Source organism: Mirounga leonina, unplaced genomic scaffold, assembly GCF_011800145.1.
Source record: "Mirounga leonina isolate KUSES-001 unplaced genomic scaffold, KU_Mleo_1.0 Mir_418, whole genome shotgun sequence".
In the NCBI taxonomy this organism is placed as follows: Eukaryota; Metazoa; Chordata; class Mammalia; order Carnivora; family Phocidae; genus Mirounga; species Mirounga leonina.
The window spans coordinates 10,441,022-10,465,347 of NW_023270739.1; the positions used below are offsets into that span (position 1 = coordinate 10,441,022).

The following is a 24,326-nucleotide window of genomic DNA, read 5'->3' on the forward strand; positions in this document are numbered from 1 at the left end:
ACATTATAGCTGGAAGAAACCTAGCAGGATTTTCTTCAGTGATTTTGGGAACCCATGCTCCTGTAGTGGTTACTTAGGTTACCTCCCCTACCCAAGTCTAGTAGTTATTGATGGCTTCATACCAAGTTATCCCCCAAACCTAATGACTTCAAATAACAAGCATTTATTTTGTCGTACAATTTGAGAATCAGGAAATCTGGAAGCAGCTTAGTTGTACGTTGTGTCTGGAGGGTTCTCCTGCGGTTGCAGTTACAGTGTCTGCCAGGGTGGCTGTTGCTGGTAGGCTTGATCTGCTTCGGAGAAGGCACGCTGGGGTGGCCGGGACCTCGGGTCCTTAGGATTGCTTGCGTGTTCTCACACTGTAGCAGCTCACTGTCCCTGGAGTAAGGTATCCAGCAGAACAAGGCAGAGGCCACAAGCTTCTCTATGACCTCGCCTTGGATATCATACACTGTTAGTTCTGCCAAGCTCTATCGGTCATATAGACCGACCCTCATACAGTGTAGGAGAGGCTCTACCAGGGCTGCAGGGATCGGTGGGGACCACACTATGGCCCTGGCTAGGGGTCCCGTCTCCTGCAGCCTCCTGTCTGTGCTTACTCCAAAGGAGTCCTGCCCTCATCTGCTTTCTGTATCATGCTGTCTTATTATATGTTATTTCTTTTGAAAATGTGCCATTAACAACAACAACAAATAAAGATGCAACCTTCTCATTTTAAAGATGATGACGGTAAAGCAGAGCAAAATAAAAAGTCTGTCCTAGTTTTGCACAGTAGCTTCCATGGCCCAAATAATGAATGATTCCAATGGCTCATCTCCTCATTCCTGTGTCTTTTGCCCTCTTGTATGGGAGGATGATGAAGGCAGCCACCAACATTTGACACAGCAGAGCGAGTCAGGCAGCTCTGAAAGCCCTCCTGTCAACCATGAGGGAAACACTGTCCCAATCCTTACTTGAAGGAGAGTTGGGGTAAGGGCAGAAGGAAAGAAACTGATGCCTGACTTTCAAGAATATTTAAGGCTCACAGCCTTGAATGTAGAGGCTTCAGCATACTATAAACTCTTATATGAATAGTAATTAATACTACTGATTGCTGATGCCTGTCTTCTAACTTACACAACCCCAGGCTCTGATCCCTTTACGTGAATCATCTCAGTTAATCTGTCCAGCAGACCTTGACAAATTTTTATCCCCCCCCTTTTTTTTTTAAAAAAAAGATTTTATTTATTTATTTGAGACAGAGAGAATGAGAGAGACAGAGAGCACATGAGAGGGGGGAGGGTCAGAAGGAGAAGCAGGCTCCCTGCCGAGCAGGGAGTCCGATGCGGGACTCGATCCAGGGACTCCAGGATCATGACCTGAGCCGAAGGCAGTCACTTAACCAACTGAGCCACCCAGGCGCCCCCCCCTTTTTTTAATAGATGAAGAAACTGAGTTCCCAGCAGGTGCTGGTATATCTTGAGAGATGGGGAGGAGTTTGATATGTGAGGTGAAGCACCAGGGCATCCCAAACTGAGAGCACATTATGGAAGCAAGGAAACCTCGTGAATCTTCCAGCTTGATCAGAGCATGAGCACCGTGAAAGAAGGAGGCAGGGTGTTGGTGATCACGTCTGCTTTTACTTTTTGTGCAAGTATCTGGTACCAGACACTGCACTTGTAAATGTGTTAGCTCCTGGACTCAATCATCGTGAAGTTTTAACTAGGGAAGCCTGAGCTTAGTGAGGCCACATAGCTGAAAAATGTGTGTCTACAGTTATAAATCTCTTTTGTTTTTAATTGTGGTACAACAGAGCCATGTAACCTGAAATTTACTCTCTTAAAAATGAAGTGTACATTTCAGTAGTGGTCAGTATATTCACATTGCTGTGTAACAGATCTCTAGAACGTTTTCATCTTGCAGGATAAACTATACCTGTTAAACAGCAACCCACTCCCATTTTTCCCTCCCCTCGCCCCAGACCCTGGCAGCCACCATTCTACTTCTGTAAATTTGTCTCCTTTAGGTACTTCATATAAGTGGGATCAAACGGTACTTGTCTTTTGGTGACTAGCTTATTTCACTTAGCATGATGTCCTCAAAGTTCACATTGTAGCATGAGACAGGATTTCCTTCCCTGTTAAGGCTGAATAATATTTCATTGTATGGGGGCGCCTGGGTGGCTCAGTCGTTAAGCGTCTGCCTTTGGCTCAGGTCATGATCCTGGGGTCCTGGGATCTAGCCCCGCATCGGGCTTCCTGCTCCGCGGGAAGCCTGCTTCTCCCTCCCACTCCCCCTGCTTATGTTCCCTTTCTCGCTGTGTCTCTCTCTGTCAAATAAATAAAATCTTTAAACAAAAAAAATATTTCATTGTATGTCTGGACCACATTTTGTGTACCCATTCATCTGATGGTGGACACCCAGGCTGCTTCCCCCTCTTGGTATTGTGAATAATGCTGCCATGAACATGGGTGTGCGCACCTCTCTCAGAAATCTGCTTTCAGCTCTTTTGGATATATACCTCAAAGTTAGGATAGCTGGATTATATGGTGATTCTGTTTTTAATTATTCCAGGGACCACCATATTCTTTTCCACAGCAGCTGTACCATTTTACACCCCCAGCAACAATGCACAAGGGTGCAGTTTCCCCACATCCCCACCACAGGTTGTAAATCTTAATACATATACTCTTCTGCTTCCTCTGCTAGAGAAGTCGACTGCAGACAGATCACCAGGGACTTTGAAAGAATATATCATGTGGCCATGTCGCACCTCCACATTTGCCTCCCTGTCCCGTACCACCCCTGGCTTAGGGTGCTGTGAAGTTTCACGTGCAGTCTGCGAAGGCAGGTCCTTGGGGCCGGTGTCTGAAGATGCTGGGGTTTATTGGCGGTGGCTGCCCCAGGGGAGGCAGCTCTCTGCAGCCGGGCAGATCCTGGCCCCCAGGGCAACACGGACCTCACTGAAGGGCATTTGGGCAGCCTGTCACAGCTTCCGCTGTGCTCGGGGGGTTGCACTAGCCCCCTGAGTGTTCTCTCTGCTTCCAGCTTCCTTGCTTCCCTCCCTCCCACCCCTACACATGCACACAGAGATAATCTGTTCTCAACTGGTAGCTCGAGTGAGTCTTTTAAAATATAAGTCGGAGCATGCCATTTCTCAGCTCTGAACCCTCAAGTGGCTTCTCTCTTCATGCTTCTTGCAAAGGCCCATGCACTCTAGAAGGTCTGCCTTACTCCCCAGCTTTCTCCTTGTGGACTCGTTGCCACACAGCCTGGTCTCCCTCTTTTGCTCCCTGCTTTCCCCAGCACCTACAAGGGAGTCTGGCACAGAGAAGGTGCACCATTGACACTTGCAGAATGGCCATGTGTTTTGGCAACGTGTGCGGGCTTTTTGGGTCAGGGGCATCATCCTGTAGGTAGGAGCGTGGCACGTGCTGTCCGTGGCAGGTCAGTGTGGGCCTGTGTTCAGACAGCCCACCTGCCCCAAATGTGAGTCTTCTCTAGCAGTTACGCTTCTGCTGACCCACCCTAAAATCAGCCTCACCCCTTTCGTCTGTTTTTCACGTAGCATTTGGGTTTCTGACTGCTAAGGGTACTCTGTTGTTTGTCACACAGAGAAGCCCTAAAGCAGGCCAGAAGTATGCAGGGTGGAGAACGCCGGGTGGTTCATTCATGTGTTCTCTGTTTCTTAGGCCTTGACTATGGAGAAGGTGCTCAAAGTCCCCATTCGCGGTGTGGCCCTTCCCTGTCTTCATACTGGCCTACCTCACTGAGCCCCTGGCAGCATGGATGCCATTACAATCAGGAGGTGTCTACTCTTACTTTTAATTATTTTAATTTTTTTTATAGATTTATTTTTATTATTTTAGAGCAAGAGCAAGCATGAGCAGGGGGAGGGGCAGAGGGAGAGGATCCCAAGCAGACTCTGTGCTGAGCGCAGAGCCCATTGTGGGGCTCGATCTCACAACCCTGAGATCATGACTGAGCCAAAACCAACAATCGGACGCTTAAGCGACTGAACCCCCCCCAGGCATCCCTATTTTTAATTTTTTAATCAAAATATAACTGATACACAATAGGAGGTGTCTACTTTTGTCTTCTACAGGGTTGAGATAATTTTGACTTTTGGGTCCATGGTTTAGTATTTAGAGGAGACAGAACTTGATCACTGACTTCCCAGAAGAGTAGAGACGCCCTGGAGGTTTGTAAGGTGAGTTTAGGCAGCTCATCAGCAATACATTGCTTTCATTTTCACAGTTCTGTGTGTGTCTTATTGAGACCAGGTAGTACGGGTTTAACAGCAGGACTTTGAATTCAACCCCTCGATTTGCCACCGACTGGCTGAGCCACGGGACGTTGGATGAGAATGTCACCACCCTGTCTCACTCTTCATCTTGAATTTTGGAAAGCGCTGGATATTAGGACTCTACAGGAATCCCGCCTTATCCGTGGTTTCACTTTCCACAGTTACGGTTACCCGTGGTCAGCTGCAGTCTGATCCTCCTGACGATTCATCAGGTCCTTAGTAGCCTGACACTGTGTCAGAATGCCCGCATCCGCCCCTGACTATAACTCAGCACCTCGGCATTTTATTACCTCCCATCATCACAGGAAGGGTGGGTGAGGTACAGTAAGATACTTTGAGAGAGACCACATTCATGTAACCTGTTACAGTATATGGCTATAATTGTTTTATTATTAGTTACTGTTGTTAATCTCCTACTGTGCCTAATTTATAACTTAAACTTTATCATGGGGATGCATCTGTAGGAAAAAAGCAAGAGTATATATAGGGTTCAGTAGTGTCCACGGTTTCAGGCGTCCCTTGGGGGTCTTGGAAAGTGTCCCCTGTGTACTACTGTATATAGAAATTCTACCCTCCTCCTTGTCTCGAGGATTCACCAAGGATCAGAGAGGTTAAGTTACTTGCACAAGGTCACCCAGCCGGCCAGAGGCAGAGCTGCAGCCAACACCCAGCTCTCCTGATTGCCACGGTTTTGTTCTTGGCACAGAAAAAGCCTGCATCTTGAGTCCTCCTCCCTTGCCTCATCCTCACCCTGAGAGAGTCATGAATTCCAGGACCTGGGGACAGTGATGCGTGCTGTCTCTCGTTCTTTTATACAAGTGCAGGAGAAGGTACTCTCCACTGGAGAGGTATTGGAAATGGATTCTTGGAACACCCCTCATACTCTCTGTGTGATCACAGCTAACATCTGGTTGAGTTTTTACCCAACAGTCTTCAAAGCACTTAGCTAGAGCAGTGGTTCTCCAAGTGTGGTCCCTGGACCAGCAGCATCAGCATCACCTGGATGCAGGCCGTCCTCAGGCCCCCATGTCAAACCTCCTGGATCAGAAACTCGGGGGAAGTGTTCCACCCCCCTCCCCGCCCCCATCCCTCGCTCCGTCTGATCAAGCCCTCCAGGGATCATGGTGCACACTTGAGTTTGAGAGCCACTTGCTCCGCATCCTCAACAACCCCTTGAGGATGCGTAGTGTTATGTCCCTGTTGTGTAGGTTGAGGGAGTTCAAGCACAAAGATGTTGAACAACTTCTCCATATGCTGTTCAGGCATTCGATAAGCAGCGTCCATTCACTAGGGGCACTTCTTGCACTCTTCGGATGCTCACAGTGACCCAGTGCGGTGCCCGTTTTTACCTCCATTTTATAGACAAGCCAGGGAGGCCCAGGGACATGAAGCGATGCTCCACGGTCACATAGCAGCAGCTTAGCTTTGACATTGCAGCTCAAACCGGATCTCTTCACTCTGGTTGGGTTTTCCCCACAAAGCCACCCCCACCTCTGTCCCTGGCTGTGTGCTTCTCCCCAGCTGCCTGTCCCCTGGGAGGCCTGCCTCCCCTCCCCTCGTCCCCAACACTTAGGTCTGTCGCTGTCCTTGGAACGCGGGCTGAGCCTGACTTTTCACAGCACAGATGCTGGTGCTGCAATGGGTTTCCCCTCTCTCCTCACCGGTAGTGTCCCCAACAGGATGTGCTCGCACTCAGTTGTGCCCCAGACAGAGTGCCTCGCAGGGAGTACCGGGCCCTCTGGGTCCTGATGCTCCTGGTGTGGCTGGGGACAGCACAGCTGGGCACGGTACTGATTACTTCTGCCAGGCTCACACCTTGCCTGCCATCCCCCAGAGAATGTTCTTTTCCTGCTTCTGTTGAAGGCTGACAAGCAGAGAGCTACAAATCCCAGCTGGCCCTGAATGTCAGGAGTGACGGTTGCCCTGGTCGAGTCACTGGAATGCCCTCTCCTCCCTGCCGATCTCTGGCATACTCTTGGTCCAGGTGGCGCAGGCTACTCTGGCTTGCAAGGACACTGAGCTCGCCGTCAGCGGAGCCTTCCCGGTCTCTGATGGGATTGTCCGGGTAGCGACTGCTACTCCCTCTTCACTTGGCCCTGGGGGACTGATTCACCTTTCTGTCCTCTGAGCACAACACAGGGCCTGGCATATTAGGGACTCCAGAAATGCCTGTGTCAGGCCTGGATCCTTCTTCCAAGTCCTAGAAGTAAACGTCACTCGCTTGGCCCTAGTTCGACTACGTCATGTCTTCAGATGCAGCTCGTGGGTGTGTGCTGAGCACCAGGGTCAGGACTGGAGGGAGTGAGCAGGATGCTCTGTGGGCTTCCTTAGAAAGAAGCTGTGGTCCATGTGTCTGAGAACTTTGTTGAGCTGCTTAAAATTTATAAACACAACTTACACCATTCTTCAGTGCACTCTGTTGGTACTCTCCTGCCTCGTTTCACCTTCGGGATCAACAGTTTATCTCTGAATGCCTCAGAGCCACCTGTGCTTCCCTTCCAGCCACCAGGACCGATGCAAGGCTAAGGAAGGGTCACTGGAACTGGTCAGGCCCTAGAAGGAAACCGATGGCACACACAGATAAACTGGGAAGGGTTTGAGGCAGGGCCACACGCATGGGAGCCAGTGAGGGTGGTGGAGCTCCCTGGAGAGAGTCACTACAACCCCTGGGCCCGTAGGGCACGAGGCAGGTGGCCTTCAGGAGCCCGAGAGAGCCGGATCTCTGGTAGAGGGTTTCTGAAAGGCGCAGGGGATCTGACCTCTCTTTCCACCTGCCATCAGGCCTCCCAGTGACCAAACTCAACCAGAAACCCGAGGCAGTGGGAGCCCAGTTATTCAGTCTGTAAAGTCAGGCGCTCAGGCACGGAGCAAATTAGGGGCACCTATTTGGGGCATGGAGCGAATTGGAAGAGTGAGTTTGGAGGAGCAGATAACATCATCACCCCCAACCCCCATCCACGCTTTGTGACCAGTAAAGGCAAGTATGACATCCATATAAAATATAAGGAGGAATTCTTGTGAGTGGACAGTGGTCACTGAATCTGATATTCAGACCCATCACTCTGATGAGAGGAATGTCCCAGTAGTTGTAGCCGTTGTTCTGTCCTCTTTAAGTCACTACATTGAAACACTTGAAACCTGGACTTCGTAGCTTCCAAACCAAGTTATTGTGGTGAGACCATATTTGTGACTCTGCTCTTTCAAGGAGCATTCATCCCTTTCCCCTGTTCACTCCGAACCCCAGCCCCCGACCCATTCTTGGCATTCACTCCTGTCCCCACAAAGAGTTGGGACCATCCAGAACTCCTCCTTCCTTTCTAAGGAAGCCCACAGCATGTTCACGGCACTCCTGATTTTCTGCATTCCCGGGGAACAGGGCCTGGGCTCCACGGCTCCAGATGATGAATTTATTCATGGTGGCAGGTGTATTGGACGAAACTAAAGAGATTGGAAAATTATGTTAAATGTTTGTGAATGTGCGCACTTGTGCTTACATTTAATGGGCCCATTTTAAAAAGCCCCTGAACCCTGAAGCCAAGACAAAGTTTGATATCTGGGAGGCCACGTGTTTAAATATTTGTGATTCCAAAGAGCCTGATTCAGCTTTTATCCATTCTTGTCCACTTCCTGGCTATGTCTCCCACGGACAGGCGTTTTCCTATTCATTTCCTTCATGATTTAAATGGTGACAGTTGCATTCCGCTTTACAGTCTTTCGCTGAATCTTTGGGAGACAATATCCAGAGATAAGCGATGGTGTCTTCGTTTTACAGGTGGAGAAATTAAGATACGCGTAATATGGTCTAATTTTTTTTTTAATTTTTAATTTATTTATTTGAGAGAGAATGAGAGAGAGGGCATGAGATGGGGGAGGGTCAGAGGGAGAAGCAGACTCCCCGCCGAGCAGGGAGCCCGATGCGGGACTCGATCCCGGGACTCCAGGATCATGACCTGAGCCGAAGGCAGTCGCTTAACCAACTGAGCCACCCAGGCGCCCCAATATGGTCTAATTTTATGTGAGACGAGGTTGGGTTGGGAGCTCGCAGGTCTGAGTTTCCCCACACGCCCTCTTGCTTCTTTCTGAAAGCTGAATTTCCTCACAACAGCCCTGTGAGCTTTGGGGCAGGGTAATTCTCTACCGTGGGAGCTGCCCTGTGCCTCGTAAGGGGTCGAGCAGCATCTCTGGTCCTGCCCACTTGATGTCATAGCCCCGCACGTCCCCAGGAGTGACCACCAAAAATGACTCCAGACAGACTTTGTCTGATGTCCAGGGCAGGGCAGGGGGGATGACTTTTGCCTCCTATTGAGAACCACTGGCTTCCAGCAGAGGAATTTTAGATCCTGGCCATCAGAGATTGTGAGTTAATTGGTCTGAGGTGGGATCGGGGCACAGGGTGTAGTTTAAAAATCTTTCTGGTGTTTCTGGTATGTTATAAGGGTGAAGAATCTCTGTCCCAGAGTTTGAATCCCACCTGTCTAAGCCCGAGTAACTTCCCTTGATGATGTTGTGGGTGGGGTGGTGAAGGCCTGGGAGCCAGAGGTCATTGTCCTGAAAGCCTGTAGGGCAGAGACCAGGATATCAGAACTGCATTTTTCTTCCCTTCCCTTTCCCCCGCTTTTTTTTACTTTTTACTTTAAAGTAATTCTAGACTCCTAGGGAGTTGCAAAAGCGGTGCATAGAGTCAACAGAACTGGGTTTTGAACTGCATGATTAGAATAACGGGGGTCCAGAAGCTGTGCCATGGGAACAAGGGCTGTGAGTAGTTTCATTAGGTATTGGGTGCTGGAGGGAACGTACTTGTTCTGCAGTCCTCCCAGGACAGAGCAAGGGGGGGTGGGTATTAGGAGGCTGTTTTCAGGTCAAGGAAGGCTGCACATCGGTAAAAGATACATCGAGAGGTGTGAACCCTTCATTCTTCGAGCTGTTTTGAGAGGCTGGATGACTTTCTGTATGGACTGCACTAGACCAGGGCTTCTCAATCTTTGTCAAGTTGCTGAAGCTCAGAGGGTAGCCCAGCCTGAGGGAGCCAGCCCTGCCCGGTAGCCTTGAGCTCTCGCTTGAAGAGATAAGTGACTTTGTATCCTGTAACTCACGTACAGCACACCAGGGTGCCAAGGGACCTCCCCTTTGGGAAGCTCAGCTCTAGAGATCATCTCTGCTGTGATTGGCAGTGTGCCGAGCACCATATTCTGCTCTTGGTATTATCCCCTTACGTACTCCATGACCTCCTGCAGGACGTGCCATGGCCCTTGTATTACTGTGAGTCACCTGATGCCACCACTTTCCCAGGGTCACCCGGAGCTAAAGGACAGAGCCAGAGGAGATGGGCCATAGGGTTCCCTTTAATTCTGCCAGTCTTCAGTTCTTGGAATGATGTCCCAGCTGGGGCCCTTTTTATAGATGTACGCTTATAGACGTTCATTGGTCTCTTGGCCCAGTCAGGCACCCCTAATCTGAGACAATGTTCTTGCAAGAGCAAGAACATTTCCCACCTCTGAGCCATTGCTTCTCAGTCTAAGATCCCTGACTATCAGTTCTTCCTTTCGGGATGTATTTCTTTCATCTCTCTTGTCACCAGTTGTCACGGTCTCCCAGCGTGGGGGTAGGAGACTCACCATTTGCCTGTTTGAGCCGATCGCCCTTTCTCTCGTCCCCAAAATGTAATTGCAAAGAACCTTAATGTTTTCCAAATGATGATAGCTCCATAAACCGATTAAAAGGGCCTTAATAAAACCATCTCAAGTTATTTCCCACAGCTGCAAACTCTGCCCTTTGTTTTCTAACGATCCCCACAAGAGATCAGGGTGATTTTTCTTTCCCACGTGGTCTGAAGCACCAAGAAGGCCCTCATCCATCTGTCTGACTGCTTGCCCTGTGTTCTTTGCTTCCCAGACAATCCACGTTGCTATCGTCTGTGCCGGGTATAACGCCAGCCGCGACGTTGTCACCTTGGTCAAGTCCGTTCTCTTTCACAGGTAAGCGCTCCCGCGGTACCCTGCGGGCTGGTGCGTGAGGCTTGGGTGCGCGGCTTGTGCATGTGACTCGTGCATGTGACTCATGCGTGTGACTCGTGCGTGTGACCGCCAGCCTGCACGCTTCCTCGGGGGAGGGGTACAGAAGAGCAACATTTCTCATCAGTCATTGCAGCTGCCGTGAAAATGTGATTTTTGTCTGAAACCCTGGGGAGATTTTTGTGTTAATGATGTTTAATAGGAGCAATGAGGTGCAGTCCCACAATGTTTAGGATTGTAGCTCTTAGACCTAAGGGGACCCATCAGGGACACTCCAGATTTGAGGCTTCCGTTTCTTCCTTGGCCTTCCCTTGCCTGACAGTCACCAGACCCCTCTGTGTACACGCCCCTGTTGATAGGTTGCGTGATGGACTGAGCAGTGTCCCCGTAAAATTGATCTGTTGGAGCCCTTGCCCCTAGTAACTCAGGATGCGAACTATATTTGGAGATTGGCCTTTAAGAGGTAATTCAGTTAAACTGAGGCAATACGAATGGACTGTCGTCTAATATGACTGGTGTCCTGATAAGGAGGGAAGATTGGGAGACAGCCTCACACAGAACAAAAACCATCTCCAAGCCCAGGAGGGAGGCCTCAGGAGAACCCAACCCTGCAGGCATCTGATCTCAGACTTCAGCCGCCAGAACCACAGAAACTAAGTTTCTGTTGTTTAAGCACCCCCAGTGTGTGGTATTTTGTTAGGACAGCTCTAGCAAACTCACAGAGGTTGCTTACTGTATTCCAACGTAGGCTGTCCCACGTCTGGGCGTTTCTAACCATCAGAAAGTCCTGTCTTATATTAAACCAAAGTTTTCCAACCCATAAGCTGCTGTCTTTGGGTCCTAGTGGATCCCCATGGAAATGGCCCTACGAACGATGGGGTCCTTTTCCACCTGGAAGTGATCCTGCCTCTCCCGAGTCATCTCGTCCAAGTTAAACTCCTGCCACTTGCTTGTACTTTTTAACAGGGACTTTCTTCTGTTTTCACTGTTCAGCTTGATGGATATCTAGACTTACTGACAGTGTATCCAGAATTGAATGTGTAGTTCCAGCCAGTGTCCTTGGCTCTGTTCTAACATTCTTACCGAGGGTTTAGATGAAGCTTATCCATAGCTGTAGCCAAGATCCAGAAGGTTCTGAGCAGTAGGAACAGTGGTGAAAAGCTCTTAGAGCTCAACAAAACAAAGATCAATGTGAAGTTAATGCCCAAATCTGGCGGTCAGTGGCCGAAGCAGAGATGGGAGGCGTGGTGGGCACCCGAGACCGGCAGGCCGTGCAAGAAACTGACCGTTGGTTCCACTTTCTCTCTCAGACCCCCACCCAGCCCCTCTGTGATGCACTTGGGGGTTCTCCCTCTTCATAGTTTTAGTTCCATCCCTTTCTCTTCATCCCTACTGCACCTGGCACAGTTGAGGTCTGCGTGTTCTCTCTCCTGCACGTGACATTCCAGTCCCCACAGAGCCAGCCTCTAAGGCCAGGTGATATTTCAGAAAGGCAAATCTGATATCTTCAAACCTTTCATTGGCTTCTCGTCATGGAGGGGAGAGAATCGAGCCTCTTTACCATCAGGTTAGAGACCACACAGACCATCAGGGCCTGCTGTTATTCTCAGCACGTTTTCTCTCTTTTCCCCTTGCTGGGCTTTACTCTCCAGCAACACTGACCTGCTCATAGCTTTCACCCTCTCGCAGGTGTGCCCTGCCTGTTGTCGTCCCCATGCTGCGCTGTTTGTCCCTTTCTCACCTCCTCCCTCCTCTTTCGCCTCGCAACTTTGCAAACTCCTTATCCTTCTAACAGGAGACCCACCAGTACCGGTCAGTCTGGGCTAGGGCTCTGCCTTCTCCTAGCCCACAATACCCTGTGCATCTTTCTATCACTGTACTTAGTTCATTGTCTTTTATTTATTCACGGTGTGTCTTTTGTAGTAGAATATGGGACTTCTGGGGACAGAAACCATGCCTTATATTTCTGGATTCTCCGTATCTTAGGGAAGGACTTCACAAGTGTTAGATGCTCAGTCAATGTTTACTTGTTTAACTAGTGAATCTGGGAAACTTCATTAATAAATAACCTGAAGATTTAGTTATTCAACCAGTTAACTAATAGATCTAGCTCACACCGGGTTTGATGACACGCTCATGCCACTTTATACTGAGTGACTTTCAGCAGGTCATTTTAACCCTTTAGGCTTTAGTTCTTAGGTCACTTAACTTTTGCTGTGAATCCGTGCACCCCAGAATTTATTAGGTTGAAGGCAAAATTTATTAGCTCAGTTGTACTGAACCACCTGGTGGGTCTTTTCCTGGGTGCCCTGCTCTGCTTATAGTCAGCAAGCAGATCTGCTCCCCACCCAGGAGTGGGGGGATTCCCTGCCTCCCCCCACCCAACGCCAGAGTGGGGAAAGGGGAGAAATGAGTAACCACCAAGTAGAGAACCCTGTCGGCTAGTGGTGGGGGCTCTCCGTTCCCTCCTCATAGACTGTGCAGTTGGCATTGGGATTTCAGCTGCACGTCTCAGAAGGAAATGGTAATACCAAATAAAGAATGACCAAGCAGGGCTCAACCTCCCGTCTTTGACATAAGATGAGAAGCCCTTTGTATACCACCGTCGCCCCTGTGCCATTTTTGAGACTCCTTATGGTTCTGCAGCCTTCATCTGCTGCTTGAAACCAGGCATTTTGTCTTCTAAGCACTGAATTAGAGGAGTGGTTCTCAACCTTTTTGTGTTTATTTCTTGTCACCACGAAAGAACTCGATCCCTCCCTGGTTGGGGGGGTGCCCCCTTTTTAGAAAAGAGTATTTGCATGATTACAGATAGTCACGTGTGCTGTTTCTCAATTATGGCAAATTTTAAAGCCATAAAAACGTTCGGTGTTGTTGGGCATAAATATTGCTGTTGCTTTAGCTACAAATCAAATAATTCCAGTAGTCGCTGAAACCCTGAGGAACCCCATTGAGTGTCAACTTTTACTCCTACAGTCACTGTGTAGCACAAAGATGTTACATTTAAAAATAGCAGATTTAGGGCGCCTGGGTGGCTCAGTTGGTTAAGCGACTGCCTTCGGCTCAGGTCATGATCCTGGAGTCCCGGGATCGAGTCCCACATCGGGCTCCCTGCTCAGCAGGGAGTCTGCTTCTCTCTCTGACCCTCCCCCCTTTCATGTTCTCTATCTCATTCTCTCTCTCAAATAAATAAATAAAATCTTAAAAAAAAAAATAGCAGATTTATAATTGGCCCCTGATGGCATGCCATGCCTTTGTGGAGGCATGGGGAGTTGAGAAGAAAGCCAATTCTTAGTATGCATTAGGAAAATTCTGCACGCCACGTCAGTGACTACTTGATCTTGGTTCAGATGACCACTTCAGTCCCTCCCATCCTTGAAATTCGACAAATGAGAATGTGAATTGATGTGCTGGTGATAATGACTTGAGATATCAAGACAAAAGGACTTTTGAAAGACTTCGCTCAGAAAGTCCGGCTATAAATAGCTTCATTGCTTCCGAGGCATGTTATGGGGATTAACCAATACATGATTATAAAATGCTTTGGCAAATGAAGTACCTTTCTAATGTTAATAATAATGTAATAATAGTGGTAGGATGCTTCTTTTGGCTTTCACTGTTAAATACAGCAATTAGATTTATTTTCCAGACAGGATTTTCAGCAAATTTTCACTTAAGGCTGCTTTGTTACATCCAATTCATTTTACTTCTGCAGTATGCCTGGTGACAGTGGGCATGCTCTAGTTTAAAAGATCGTAAAAGAGTGATACCCAGGCACTCTTACATACTCCTACCAGAGCTTCAATTGCTATAATCTTTTGGGAAAGAAATTTTATGGTGTTAATGCCCAAGACGCTGACCCCATATGACTACTTCAGGGACTCTGCCTTCAAATCCTTTGAAGGTAATCCTGACTACCAAAAACGCTTTTATGACATAACTGTTTATAATCCTAAAAATTTGAATAATACTTAGAAAACAATAAGACTAAATAGTGGAACACCCTTTTGTAGTAATGGGGACAAATTATATTTTATATTTTATGATGTAAGTGACAACACAGTTCAGAACATGTGCATAATATTATTCCACTGTGTAAGGACAAGCCATGATCAAAATACCGGTGGCGGAAAGACTGGCAGAGGCCATGTTTAGAAATGATGTTCTTTGTGTTGTGTTTGGAGCAGGAGAAATAAAGGTGATCTTGCTTTTGTCCCCTCTTTACATGTATTTTTGGTCATCTCATTATGCAACCTCTGTAATAAAGAAAAAGGGTAGATGAGAAAAAGTAACTACAAATACGTGTGAAAGAGAGTTTACCTAGCAGAAAAGAGCACATTATGTTCCTGTGTCACCTAGGTGGAAGGGTGTTTAAAGAAAAATTGGGGGACAGAACTCCAACTCCATTTGCAGATAAACTGGGAAGTATAGCGGCTCTTCAAGGAAACGGAGCTTTTAGTGAGCAGAGGAAGAAATAAATTACTTAGCAGCTAGGTGTTTACCTCCTGGGCAGGAAGGTGGGCCAGCTTGTAAAAATTTATTATTTGTTTGCGAGGATGATCTACTTGTTCTCACACTCTACAGCCCTGTTGTCAGGAAGAAGCTGGGTGATTTCCCTTACTTTGCATATCAAGCAGCTGGGTTTTTGGTGGGTTTTTTTGTTTGTTTGTTTGTTTTTTTAAACTTCACTGTGCCCCTGAAGAACATGGAGGATAAAACAGCATATTTGTGCCCAATATCTGTCTCTAATTGTGTTATTGCTCATTCAGGCTTAAACTTATTATAGAAGCAGTTTCTAGATTGTAATGTGAAGAACCTAGGATTTGAATAAAACAAACAAACAGAAGTAGGTTCTGATTCTGGTCTTATCATCTGAGCTGGGCCACCCTAGTGAAGTCTCTGTACTTAGAGGTTTGGCTTGTTCTCTAACCTCTCTTAGAGCCCTGTTGGACTATTATCAGAGATAATCTATGTGAAACATTTCTATATTTTGTGTATTGACCAAATACAAACCTAGTTCTCCAAGTGTTTTCCAGATATTAATGAATTTCATGCTCCTGTGATCCATGAGGTGGGTACTCTAATTATCCCCATTTTACAGATGATGAAGCTGAGAATCCATAGGTTAAGTCATAGCTCAGGGTCACAGAGAAGATGCTAGAGCTGGCTTTGTATCCAGTCAGTCTAGCTTCAGAGTCTGAGCTCTCCACTGAAAAAAAAAAAAGGTTACTATTTTGAGTATCATTATTTTTATTTTTAATCATCATTTTGGGTGACCATGTAGAGAATTGTTATCATTACTACGATCTCTGTAATTACCCCTTCATCCTTCCGCCAAAATATGTATTTTTGAGGTGCTGAGCATGAAGTAAATAGTGGTTTTAAAGGCTTGGTGGGTTGCACCTGGGTGGCGCAGTCAGTTAAGCGTCCGACTCTTGGTCTTAGCTCAGGGCTTGATCTCAGGGTTGTGAGTTCAAGCCCTGTATTGGGCTCCACACTGCATGTGGAACCTACTTTAAATAAAATAAAGCCTTGGAAGTAATGTTCTAGCAAGACTTAGGAAAAAAGCATGGAGTAAAGGAAATGGTCACTGGGGGATGGATAAGTTAATTAGCTTGATTGCGGAGATTATTTCACAATGTATACATATATAGATACATCACCTTAATGTTTATAATATATTTAATGTAGGGGCACCTGGGTGGCTCAGTCGTTAAGGGTCTGCCTTTGGCTCAGGTCATAATCCCAGGGTCTTGGAATCGAGCCCCACATTGGGCTCCCTGCTCAGCGGGAAGCCTGCTTCTCCCTCTCCCACTCCCCCTGCTTGTGTTCCCTCTCTCACTGTCAAATAAATAAATAAAATCTTTTAAAAAATTAAAAAATAATATATTTAATATGTACCTTAAATTTATACAATTTTTGTCAATTATACCTCGGTAAAGCTAGGGAAAAGAGAAAGTACCGTGGGCATGTGATATCTTTGAACAGGTAAGGCATCTATGCCATTTGGTCATGCATGTATGTAAGAGCAAAGAGAAATACTTTGTGCAGTTCAAATACTGAGTATCACGTAGGCCATTGTATTTGACCTTCATCCCAACCTGGCACGGTAGATGCCGTTATCCCCACAAATGGATGAGGAAACTGAGGCTCACAGAGGTTCAATAGCTTGTTCAACGTCACAGTGGAGTCCTTGATGCTCCTGGATTATAACCTTGGCTCTGCCAAAGCCTGGAAGCCACAAGGCCTTTTGACTTTTTTTTGGAAAGTTGCTCTGTTCTTCTTCCCCCACAGAAAGCTTTTCTGCTGTGATACTGACTTGTCCTTGAATCTTCCCACAATTTCAATGCCACTCATCCTCCCTCAAAGCAAGAGCTCACACCAAAAAAACCCTCCTGGCCGCTGTGTTTTTCTGCAGTGAGTTCTATTAAATCTCTAAGTATAACAGACTCACTGAGGATCAGAGGTGTTGTCAGAGCCTCTTTCTTTTTCTAAAATTGCGATTCCATTGTCAACTTAATAATTAAGGATTATTTCAGCTCAGATATCCCTGTATATTTTAATAAAAGCAGACCCTGAATTACCCTGTAGGGACTGTGGCACATTCCTGACAAGATAAGAAAGGAAAAGCAGGGAGAAAGCTGGGGCTTGATCATCTTTGCTCTTTGTGTTACCATTTTATTGCACCCAACCCGGAACAGGGGAGCAGTTAGGGAAACCAGAGACAACAGGAGCATTGCTCATTATGAGCAAAGTCTGCAGGCTCTGCTGAAGATGAAACATGCACTTGCTTCTTTCCTTGTTGTAAAAGTGTGATCTGGTCTGAATATATACCAGACTTAATGTCTGTATTGTTCAGACCCTGGCAGGCTGCATGGGACCTGTTGTATATGAAGATGTGCGGGCCTATTCACGTAGTAGAAGCCTTTTCTCATGGGCTTAAAGCCGTGCTCCCAAAATGCATATAATTGGTGATTGGTATAAAAGACTTTTAGATGTTGTGCAGAGATGAAATTAAATAACATCGAATCCTATATAGAGAAAAATATTTGTGTGTGTGTGTGTGAATAAGAAGAAATTCTGAAGAATTTCTTATCCCTCCCTTGATGCAGTTCAGTTGGTGTAAATACGTCCGGAACATCTGTCTCATTCCTGCTAATCTCCCTGTGAACAAAAGAGAATAGGTTGGAGGCTTTTGGCCTTTGGCTGACTTTGGAATCATTAAAACTATTTCTTGCCTTCCTGAGTGAGGAAGTGAACGTAAAAGACTCAGAAGTCACACATGGAGAATGAAACATCCTCTTTATTGCAGTTAGTTCTGAGCTGTAGGACGTTTTTTCAAATGTGGGCACCGTAGGATGTCCTTTCACATGTGGACACGATCAGGCTCTTTTCTGTCCCGATTAGTTGGGTTTCCCTTCCGGTAGAGGCCAGCCCTGACGACTGCAGGCCTTTCCGACATGGCACACCATTTGCCGTACATACAGTGCAGCTCCCTAAGCAACGGAGCCCAGAATCCACTGAGTAGACCAGGTCTCTTCCCTCCCCCAAACTCACAGGCCCCACTTCCCAGCTCAGGCAAATGAGTGAGCACTGGAATTTAATTCACATGCTGTAACATTCACTCTTCCAGTGTGTATAATTTGCTGGGTTTTAGTATTCGCAGACTTGTCCAGCCATCACTGCTCCCTAATATTAGGCCATTTTCATCACCTAACAAAGAACCCCTGGCATCCATGAGGAGTCGCTCCACATTTCTCCCTTCTCCCGTTGTCTGGCAGCCCCCCTCAGCTTTCTGTTCCTGTCGATTTGATTATTTGGGACATTTCATATAAATGGAGCCTTGTATGATTTGGTCTTTCGTGAGTGGCTTCTTTCGCTGAACACCGTGTTTTCAAGGTTCATCCGCGTTGTAGCAGGTGATGTTTCATTTATTTGCATCGCCAATAATATTCCAGCACCTGACTCGACCACATTTTGTTTATCCACTCATCACGTGGCGGTCACTGGGGTTGTTTCCATTTCTTGACAGTTGCGGATAATGCTCCCGTGAAGGTTTCTGAACAAGCTTTGCTGTCTGACTAGGAGTGGGACTCCTGAGGAGCTCAGCAGGGGTAACTTTTTACACTTAATTTTTGGAGACACCCCTGGGACCAGTTTCCAACGTGGTTATGCCATCTTTCAATTCCACAAGTAACAAGTGAGGGCTCCAGTCTCCCCACATCCTCACCAACACTTGTTGTTGTCTTATTTTAGCCGTTTTAGAGGCTGTGAAGTAGTACTTTGTGGTTTTGATCGACATTTCCTGGTGTCTGATGTTGCTGAGCATCTTTTCTTGTACTTACTGGCCATCTGTATATCCTCTTTGAGAAATGGCTGTTCAAATCCTTTGCTCAGGTTTGTTTTTTTTTTTTTTTTTAAGATTTATTTATTTTAGAGTAAGAGCGTGCAGGTGGGGAGAGGAGCAGGGGAAGAGAACCTTCAAGTAGACTCCCCACTGAGCATGGAACCTGATGTGGGGCTCGATCTCACGATGTGTGAGATCATGACCTGAGCCAAAACCAAGAGTCGGACGCTTAACTGACTGAGCCACCCAGGCGTCACACCTTTGCTCAGTTTTTAATCAGCTTACTTGTCTTTGTATTGTTTGAGTTGTAAAAGACCTTTATATATTATGGTTACAAGTCCCTTGTCAGATAAATGCTTTGCAAATATTTTCTCCCGTTCTTAGGTTATCTTTTCTACTTTCTTGATGGTATCCTTTAAAACACAAACATTTTTAATTTTGACCAAAACCAGTTTACTTTTTCTTTTGTGGTTTGTGTTTTGGATTTTGTGCCTAAGAGACCATCGTCCAACCCACTTTTTTCCTAAGTCCCTCTACTTGAACACTGGCTGACTGTGTCAGACGGTGAGGACATTTGGATATCCTTGATAATTATTAACTTGTCTGTTTATTTATTCTTTCAATGAATAATTACTGGATGGTTATAGGTACAAGGGACTAATAAAAATCTGGGGATAAGACTATTCACAAAACACAATTCCAGTGCCAAGACTCCACCTAGCAGGGGAACAGAGAAGTGAATGGTCAGTAGACAATAGCATTCACCTGTGTTTTGAACCCTGAAATCCTCGGGAGGCACAAAGAAGGGCATGTGACCCAGTGGAATGGCTTTCTCAGCGCCGTGGTGTCTAAATTGAATGGGGAAGACTGGATGCAGTTAGCAGTGCAACGTGAAGGTGATTAAGGGAGAGAGATAGCAGGCCCACAAGGCTGCAGGGAAACATGACTAATCTCTGACCTTGCACCCATGGCTAAGCACTTGCCAAGCACTGGGGTTGTAGAGAGAGAAAACAAGAGGACAGGTGCATTGTGAAAGTAGAGAAACTCCACGCTGCACAGCTCACATTCTAGCAGCGGGTAGGAGATAGGCCCGCAGATGAATATAGAGATTTCCAATACTAAGAAGTGCTAAGAAGACCCAAAGAGGGCAATGCAGTGTGGGAGCCATAGGAGAGGGCATGGGCACTTTGGATGGAGCGGCCATGGAGAGCCTCCCTGAGGAGGTGGCAGTTTATGCCTCAGGAAGGAGAAGAGTTGGTCACATTGCAGGTCTGGGGAAGAGAGTGGTTGGAGTGCAGGTTTGAGGAGGGAGGAGGAAGACATGAGCTTGGAGACGTGGACAGGATGAGATTATCAAAGGTCCTGCTAGCTCCATGTGGGAGGCTGTCCTTTATTCATCGTACAATGAGCAGGGGATTGTGTGATCATTTTGGAGGGAGTTCAGGGCTTACAGGACAGAGGATCTGTTGGAGAGAGCCAGCTCGGAGACAGGGTGAGAGGGGGTGAATATATTCATGAGACCTCACCGAAGAGCAGATACACTCCTCATGCTGCCATTTATTAAGTCCATATTCCTTGTGGGTCACTGTTCTAAGTGCTTCATACATTTTAATTCGATCTGATCATAACAGCCCCACTTTACAGTTGCAGAAGCTGAGACTCCAAGACCAACACGCTTGCCCAAGGTCATATCGTTAGTTTGTTAATTTGTGACAAACCAAGATAAGAAGCAGCCAGGCAATTTGGCTTTAGAGACCTTGCTCCTACTCACCAGCCTAAGCGGCCATTCAGGGCGTGGAATTGATTGGCTGTGTGGGAGATTGGGGTTAGGGGCACGGAGCTGGTGATGCTCCTGTTTCTAGCTTGTGAGGCTGGATGGATGGTGTGCCCTTAGCCCCTGGCAGGGAATTCAGGAGGACGGACATGTGTTTGGGGCCCCTATTTATTATGCCCAGGGTGGTTCTCTTCCACCCCTGTAGCTTTTGTGCTTCTCCTTGCAGAGCCATCCTATACAGTTGTGCGGGTTGCTCACCATCCAAATCTAGGGGTGCCCTTCACTTACTGTCCATATCAGTCTGTTTAGATGGCTCCCTGGGAGGTGTGTCATTCCCAAACTTTGCAGTCGTGTGAGGTGGTCCGGTGTTAGGGCCCACCTGTGTTCCAACGTTTATGTAGTTATTTGCATTCTCTCTCTGTTTCTGCCAGATTGACAGCTGCACCGAGAGAGGAGAGTCCCAGCTCCTGCGTCACCTAAACCCCTGTTACGCCTTTCATGTACTTACTGCTTGATATCTCTTTGTTGCATGTTTCTTCATCCAGCTCATTTTTGGGTTTATGGATGGAGGAACTAATTGAAATTACTTCATTTGAAGAGTAATGCAAAGCAGAGAAAATCACGGTTTCCTAGGTTAGCACTGACAGTGGTTATCCTGGTCTGCTTGAGGCTGCTGTAGCAAAATTCCACAGACTCGGGGGCTCATAGACCACAGAGATCTACCCCTCACAGTCCCGGAGGCTGGGAAGTCCGGGGTCATGGCACCAGGATGGTTGGATGGTGGAAGGGGCGGGGGGCTGTTTTCTGGCTACAGGCTGCTGACTTCTCTTTGTGTCCTTCTATGATGAAAGGTGGGCAGGAGCTCTCTGGAGCCTCCTTTCTAAGGACATTGATCCCTTTCAGGAGGTTTCCACCCTCACAACCTAATCACTGCCAAAGGCCCCACTTCCTGATACCATCAGCTTAGGGGTTAGGATTTGACCTATGAATTTGAGGGGGCAGGGCACACACATTCAGACCATACCAGTGGTTAACATACAGTAAGATCTTACACACCAGGCACTTTATATCATTTAATCCTTACAATGCAATATTGTTTACTTACTGTTAATGTTCCTGATTTGAAGATCAATAAATTGAGGCCTTAAAAGATGAATTAACGGGGTGCCTGGGTGGCTCAGTCGTTATGCGTCTGCCTTCGGCTCAGGTCATGATCCCAGGGTCCTGGGACCCAGCCCTGCATCAGGTTCCCAGCTCCGCGGGATGCCTGGGTCTCCCTCTCCCACTCCCCCTGCTTGTGTTCCCTCTCTCGCTGTGTCTCTGTCAAAAAAAAAAAAAAAAAGATGAATTAACTGCTTATGGTCGCTCAGTCAGTACTTGATGCAACCAGGGCTCCGACCCAGACGTTCTGGAGCAGAGCCCCAAGCTCTGTACCACTGATGCAGATGACGCTGTTGACTGTCATTACCTTCTCACGGTAGGGTTAACGGGGACTTAGAAAGAGGGACTTTGGCCGCCTTTTCTTCTTGAACAAGTGTTTGTTGAGCACCTGTCATGTGCCAGGCTCTCCTCTGGGCACTAGGGATGGAGATGAAAACATGGTTTCTGTCCTCAGAGACCTCACAGTAGAGACAAGGAGCCACATGTTTGAAAACATATCGCAGTGTCATGCTAGAGATGGCGGGCAGGTTTGGGGGCACCTGGGTGGCTCAGCCGGTTGAGGATCACACTGGATCTCAGCTCAGGTCTTGATCTCAGGGTTGTGAGTTCAAGCCCCACATTGAGCTCCATGCTGGGTGTGGAGCCTACTTAAAAAAAGAAGAAGAAAGGAAATGGTAGGCATGTTTCTCTTTCTTTTTCTTCTTTTAAGGTTTTATTTATTTATTTGACAGAGAGAGAGCACAACAGGGGGAGAGGCAGAGGCAGAGGGAGAAGCAGGCTTCCTGCTGAGCAGGGAGCCCGATGTGGGGCTCGATCCCAGGGATCCTGATCTGAGCTGAAGGCAGACCCATTAGGCATGTTTTTCATAGGAAATACCAAGTTAGCAGGAAAAAAGGGGCCAGGATGAGCTCAGAGAAGGTGTCTGGGAGGAGCTGACTTGCAAAGGGAGTCTGAAGGATGAACAGGAATTCACGGGACCTCTAAGTAGGGGGTGAGTATCCCCTGGAGAGCAAGCAGCACGTGAAGACAGAGACACGTGGGCAGCATGATTTTGTTGGAACAAATCTACGTAGCTTGATCTCTTTGGTATTGTCACTCTGTGTCTGAAATTATGCCATTCCTCCATTGTGGATAGAAATGCAAATTGACAATTATATCCATTCTCGATGCATAAGACTCCATTGGGGCTCCTGTGGGAGGGGGGGATGGTTGTACCAACACAGACAGACGGATGAGTGGGCCATCTGTCTTCCCAGGGACTCTGACTAGCTGCCTCTCACTTAGCCTTCAGGTAGGTCATTGGCTGATAAATATACGACCACCAATCATCACTCAGGCCAACTGGTAGCTTCTTGCAGGGATGCTTCTAATAGGGCTTCCAAGGAATGCTATAGGGCACATATGCCCCTTCCCCTTGAATATAGATAGTTAATGGGAGAATTTGCAGTGTTCAGGCATTGGGTCCCATAGAGAAATTCTGCAGTCCTGATTGTGTCTTCTATTCATTTATTCTGTTTCTCACCCTGAGCACCTGTCATGTATATGGCAGGTTAGCCTTGGATGCTAATTGCCTTCAGGTCTAAACTCATCCATTCAGCTCCACCAGGCTTAGCCACCCTTACCTTAAACTTGGTGCATCCAGTCCCAAACCTCTCATCTTCCTCCAACGTGCCTTTCCTCTTGTATCCCCTGTCCTGGAGACATCACCACCAACCCAGGAACCTCAGTGTCCCTTTCTGCTTCTTCCACTTCATTTCCCCCCTTATCTAAGATCTCTTTTCCTAAAATCCCTCTAGATTCAACTTCCTTGCTGCTCTTCGTCAGACATGGCCTCAAATCAGATCCTCATTTCACATTCCCCTAGTCTCATCTTCTACATGATGCGTGAACCTCCGTTCCCCTTATCTGTCCACTGTCCATCACTCATCCATCCATTCGATCCATTTATTGAACTCCTGCATTCTAGGCACAGAGGTGGATTATGAGGTGATATATTTGAACATGACTGGCATGATCCTTGACCTCCCCGAGCTCACAGTCATGTGGGGATCTAGACAGGTCAACAAACTATCAAAACCTAAAGGTGGGTACATGGTACTGAGATGACTCTCTGTTAGGAAGGGCCCCTGAGCCAGGCATGGGTAGTCAGGAAAGGACTCTAGGAGAAAACGATGGCAGATCTCAGAACTAAAGGCTGAATAAGAGATAAATACTGGCTGCGGGGTGTGAAGGGTAGGAGAAGAGGGGCCAGACCATGAGATTTGTGAGGTCAGCAATGGTTATCTTACCTTGTCCCCAGCATCCTGCTCATCTCCCAGCAAGTCATAGGTGCTCAGTAAGTATTTATCAAATGAGCAAATGCAAAGTTTCTTACAGAGCAAATTGAAGATGCAAAGTCTTAGGTGAAGAAAGGGCATAGGAAACTGAGAGAGGGTCTGTGTATCTAGAACAGGTCTGGGGAGAGTCTCAGGAGACCAGGAGCTAAGAGATGGGTCACATTGCTCCCCACGCCTCGCTGGTGAAGTCGGTACTGTTTACTTGGGTGTTCACTGCTTCCTGCACTCTCTCCTCTCTCCTCCTCTGCTCTGACCCTCAAGTCCCAGCTAACCACTTCTCCCCACACACTCCCGGCATGCCCTGGGCTCTGGCTGTAGTCTCCTGTTCCTCTCCTTGGATAGTGTCCCCTCTCCCTTTGCTTCCCATCAAATTCCTTTATCTTTTAGGGCACAGCTTCCCCAGCTCTTCGAC

At 47.3% G+C, this 24,326-nt stretch overlaps 1 protein-coding gene across 5 annotated transcripts in view; it reads left to right on the forward strand.

Annotated features, from left to right (window-relative positions):
- The window catches only part of LARGE1 (LARGE xylosyl- and glucuronyltransferase 1), a 514,447-nt gene that overhangs the window by 236,262 nt on the left and 253,859 nt on the right, over positions 1-24,326 (forward strand). For all 5 annotated transcript variants that reach the window (XM_034987635.1, XM_034987636.1, XM_034987633.1 and 2 more), the window contains exon 4: positions 10,178-10,260. In XM_034987635.1, coding sequence (XP_034843526.1) covers positions 10,178-10,260 — 83 coding nt within the window. The remainder of the gene's footprint in view (positions 1-10,177; positions 10,261-24,326) is intronic.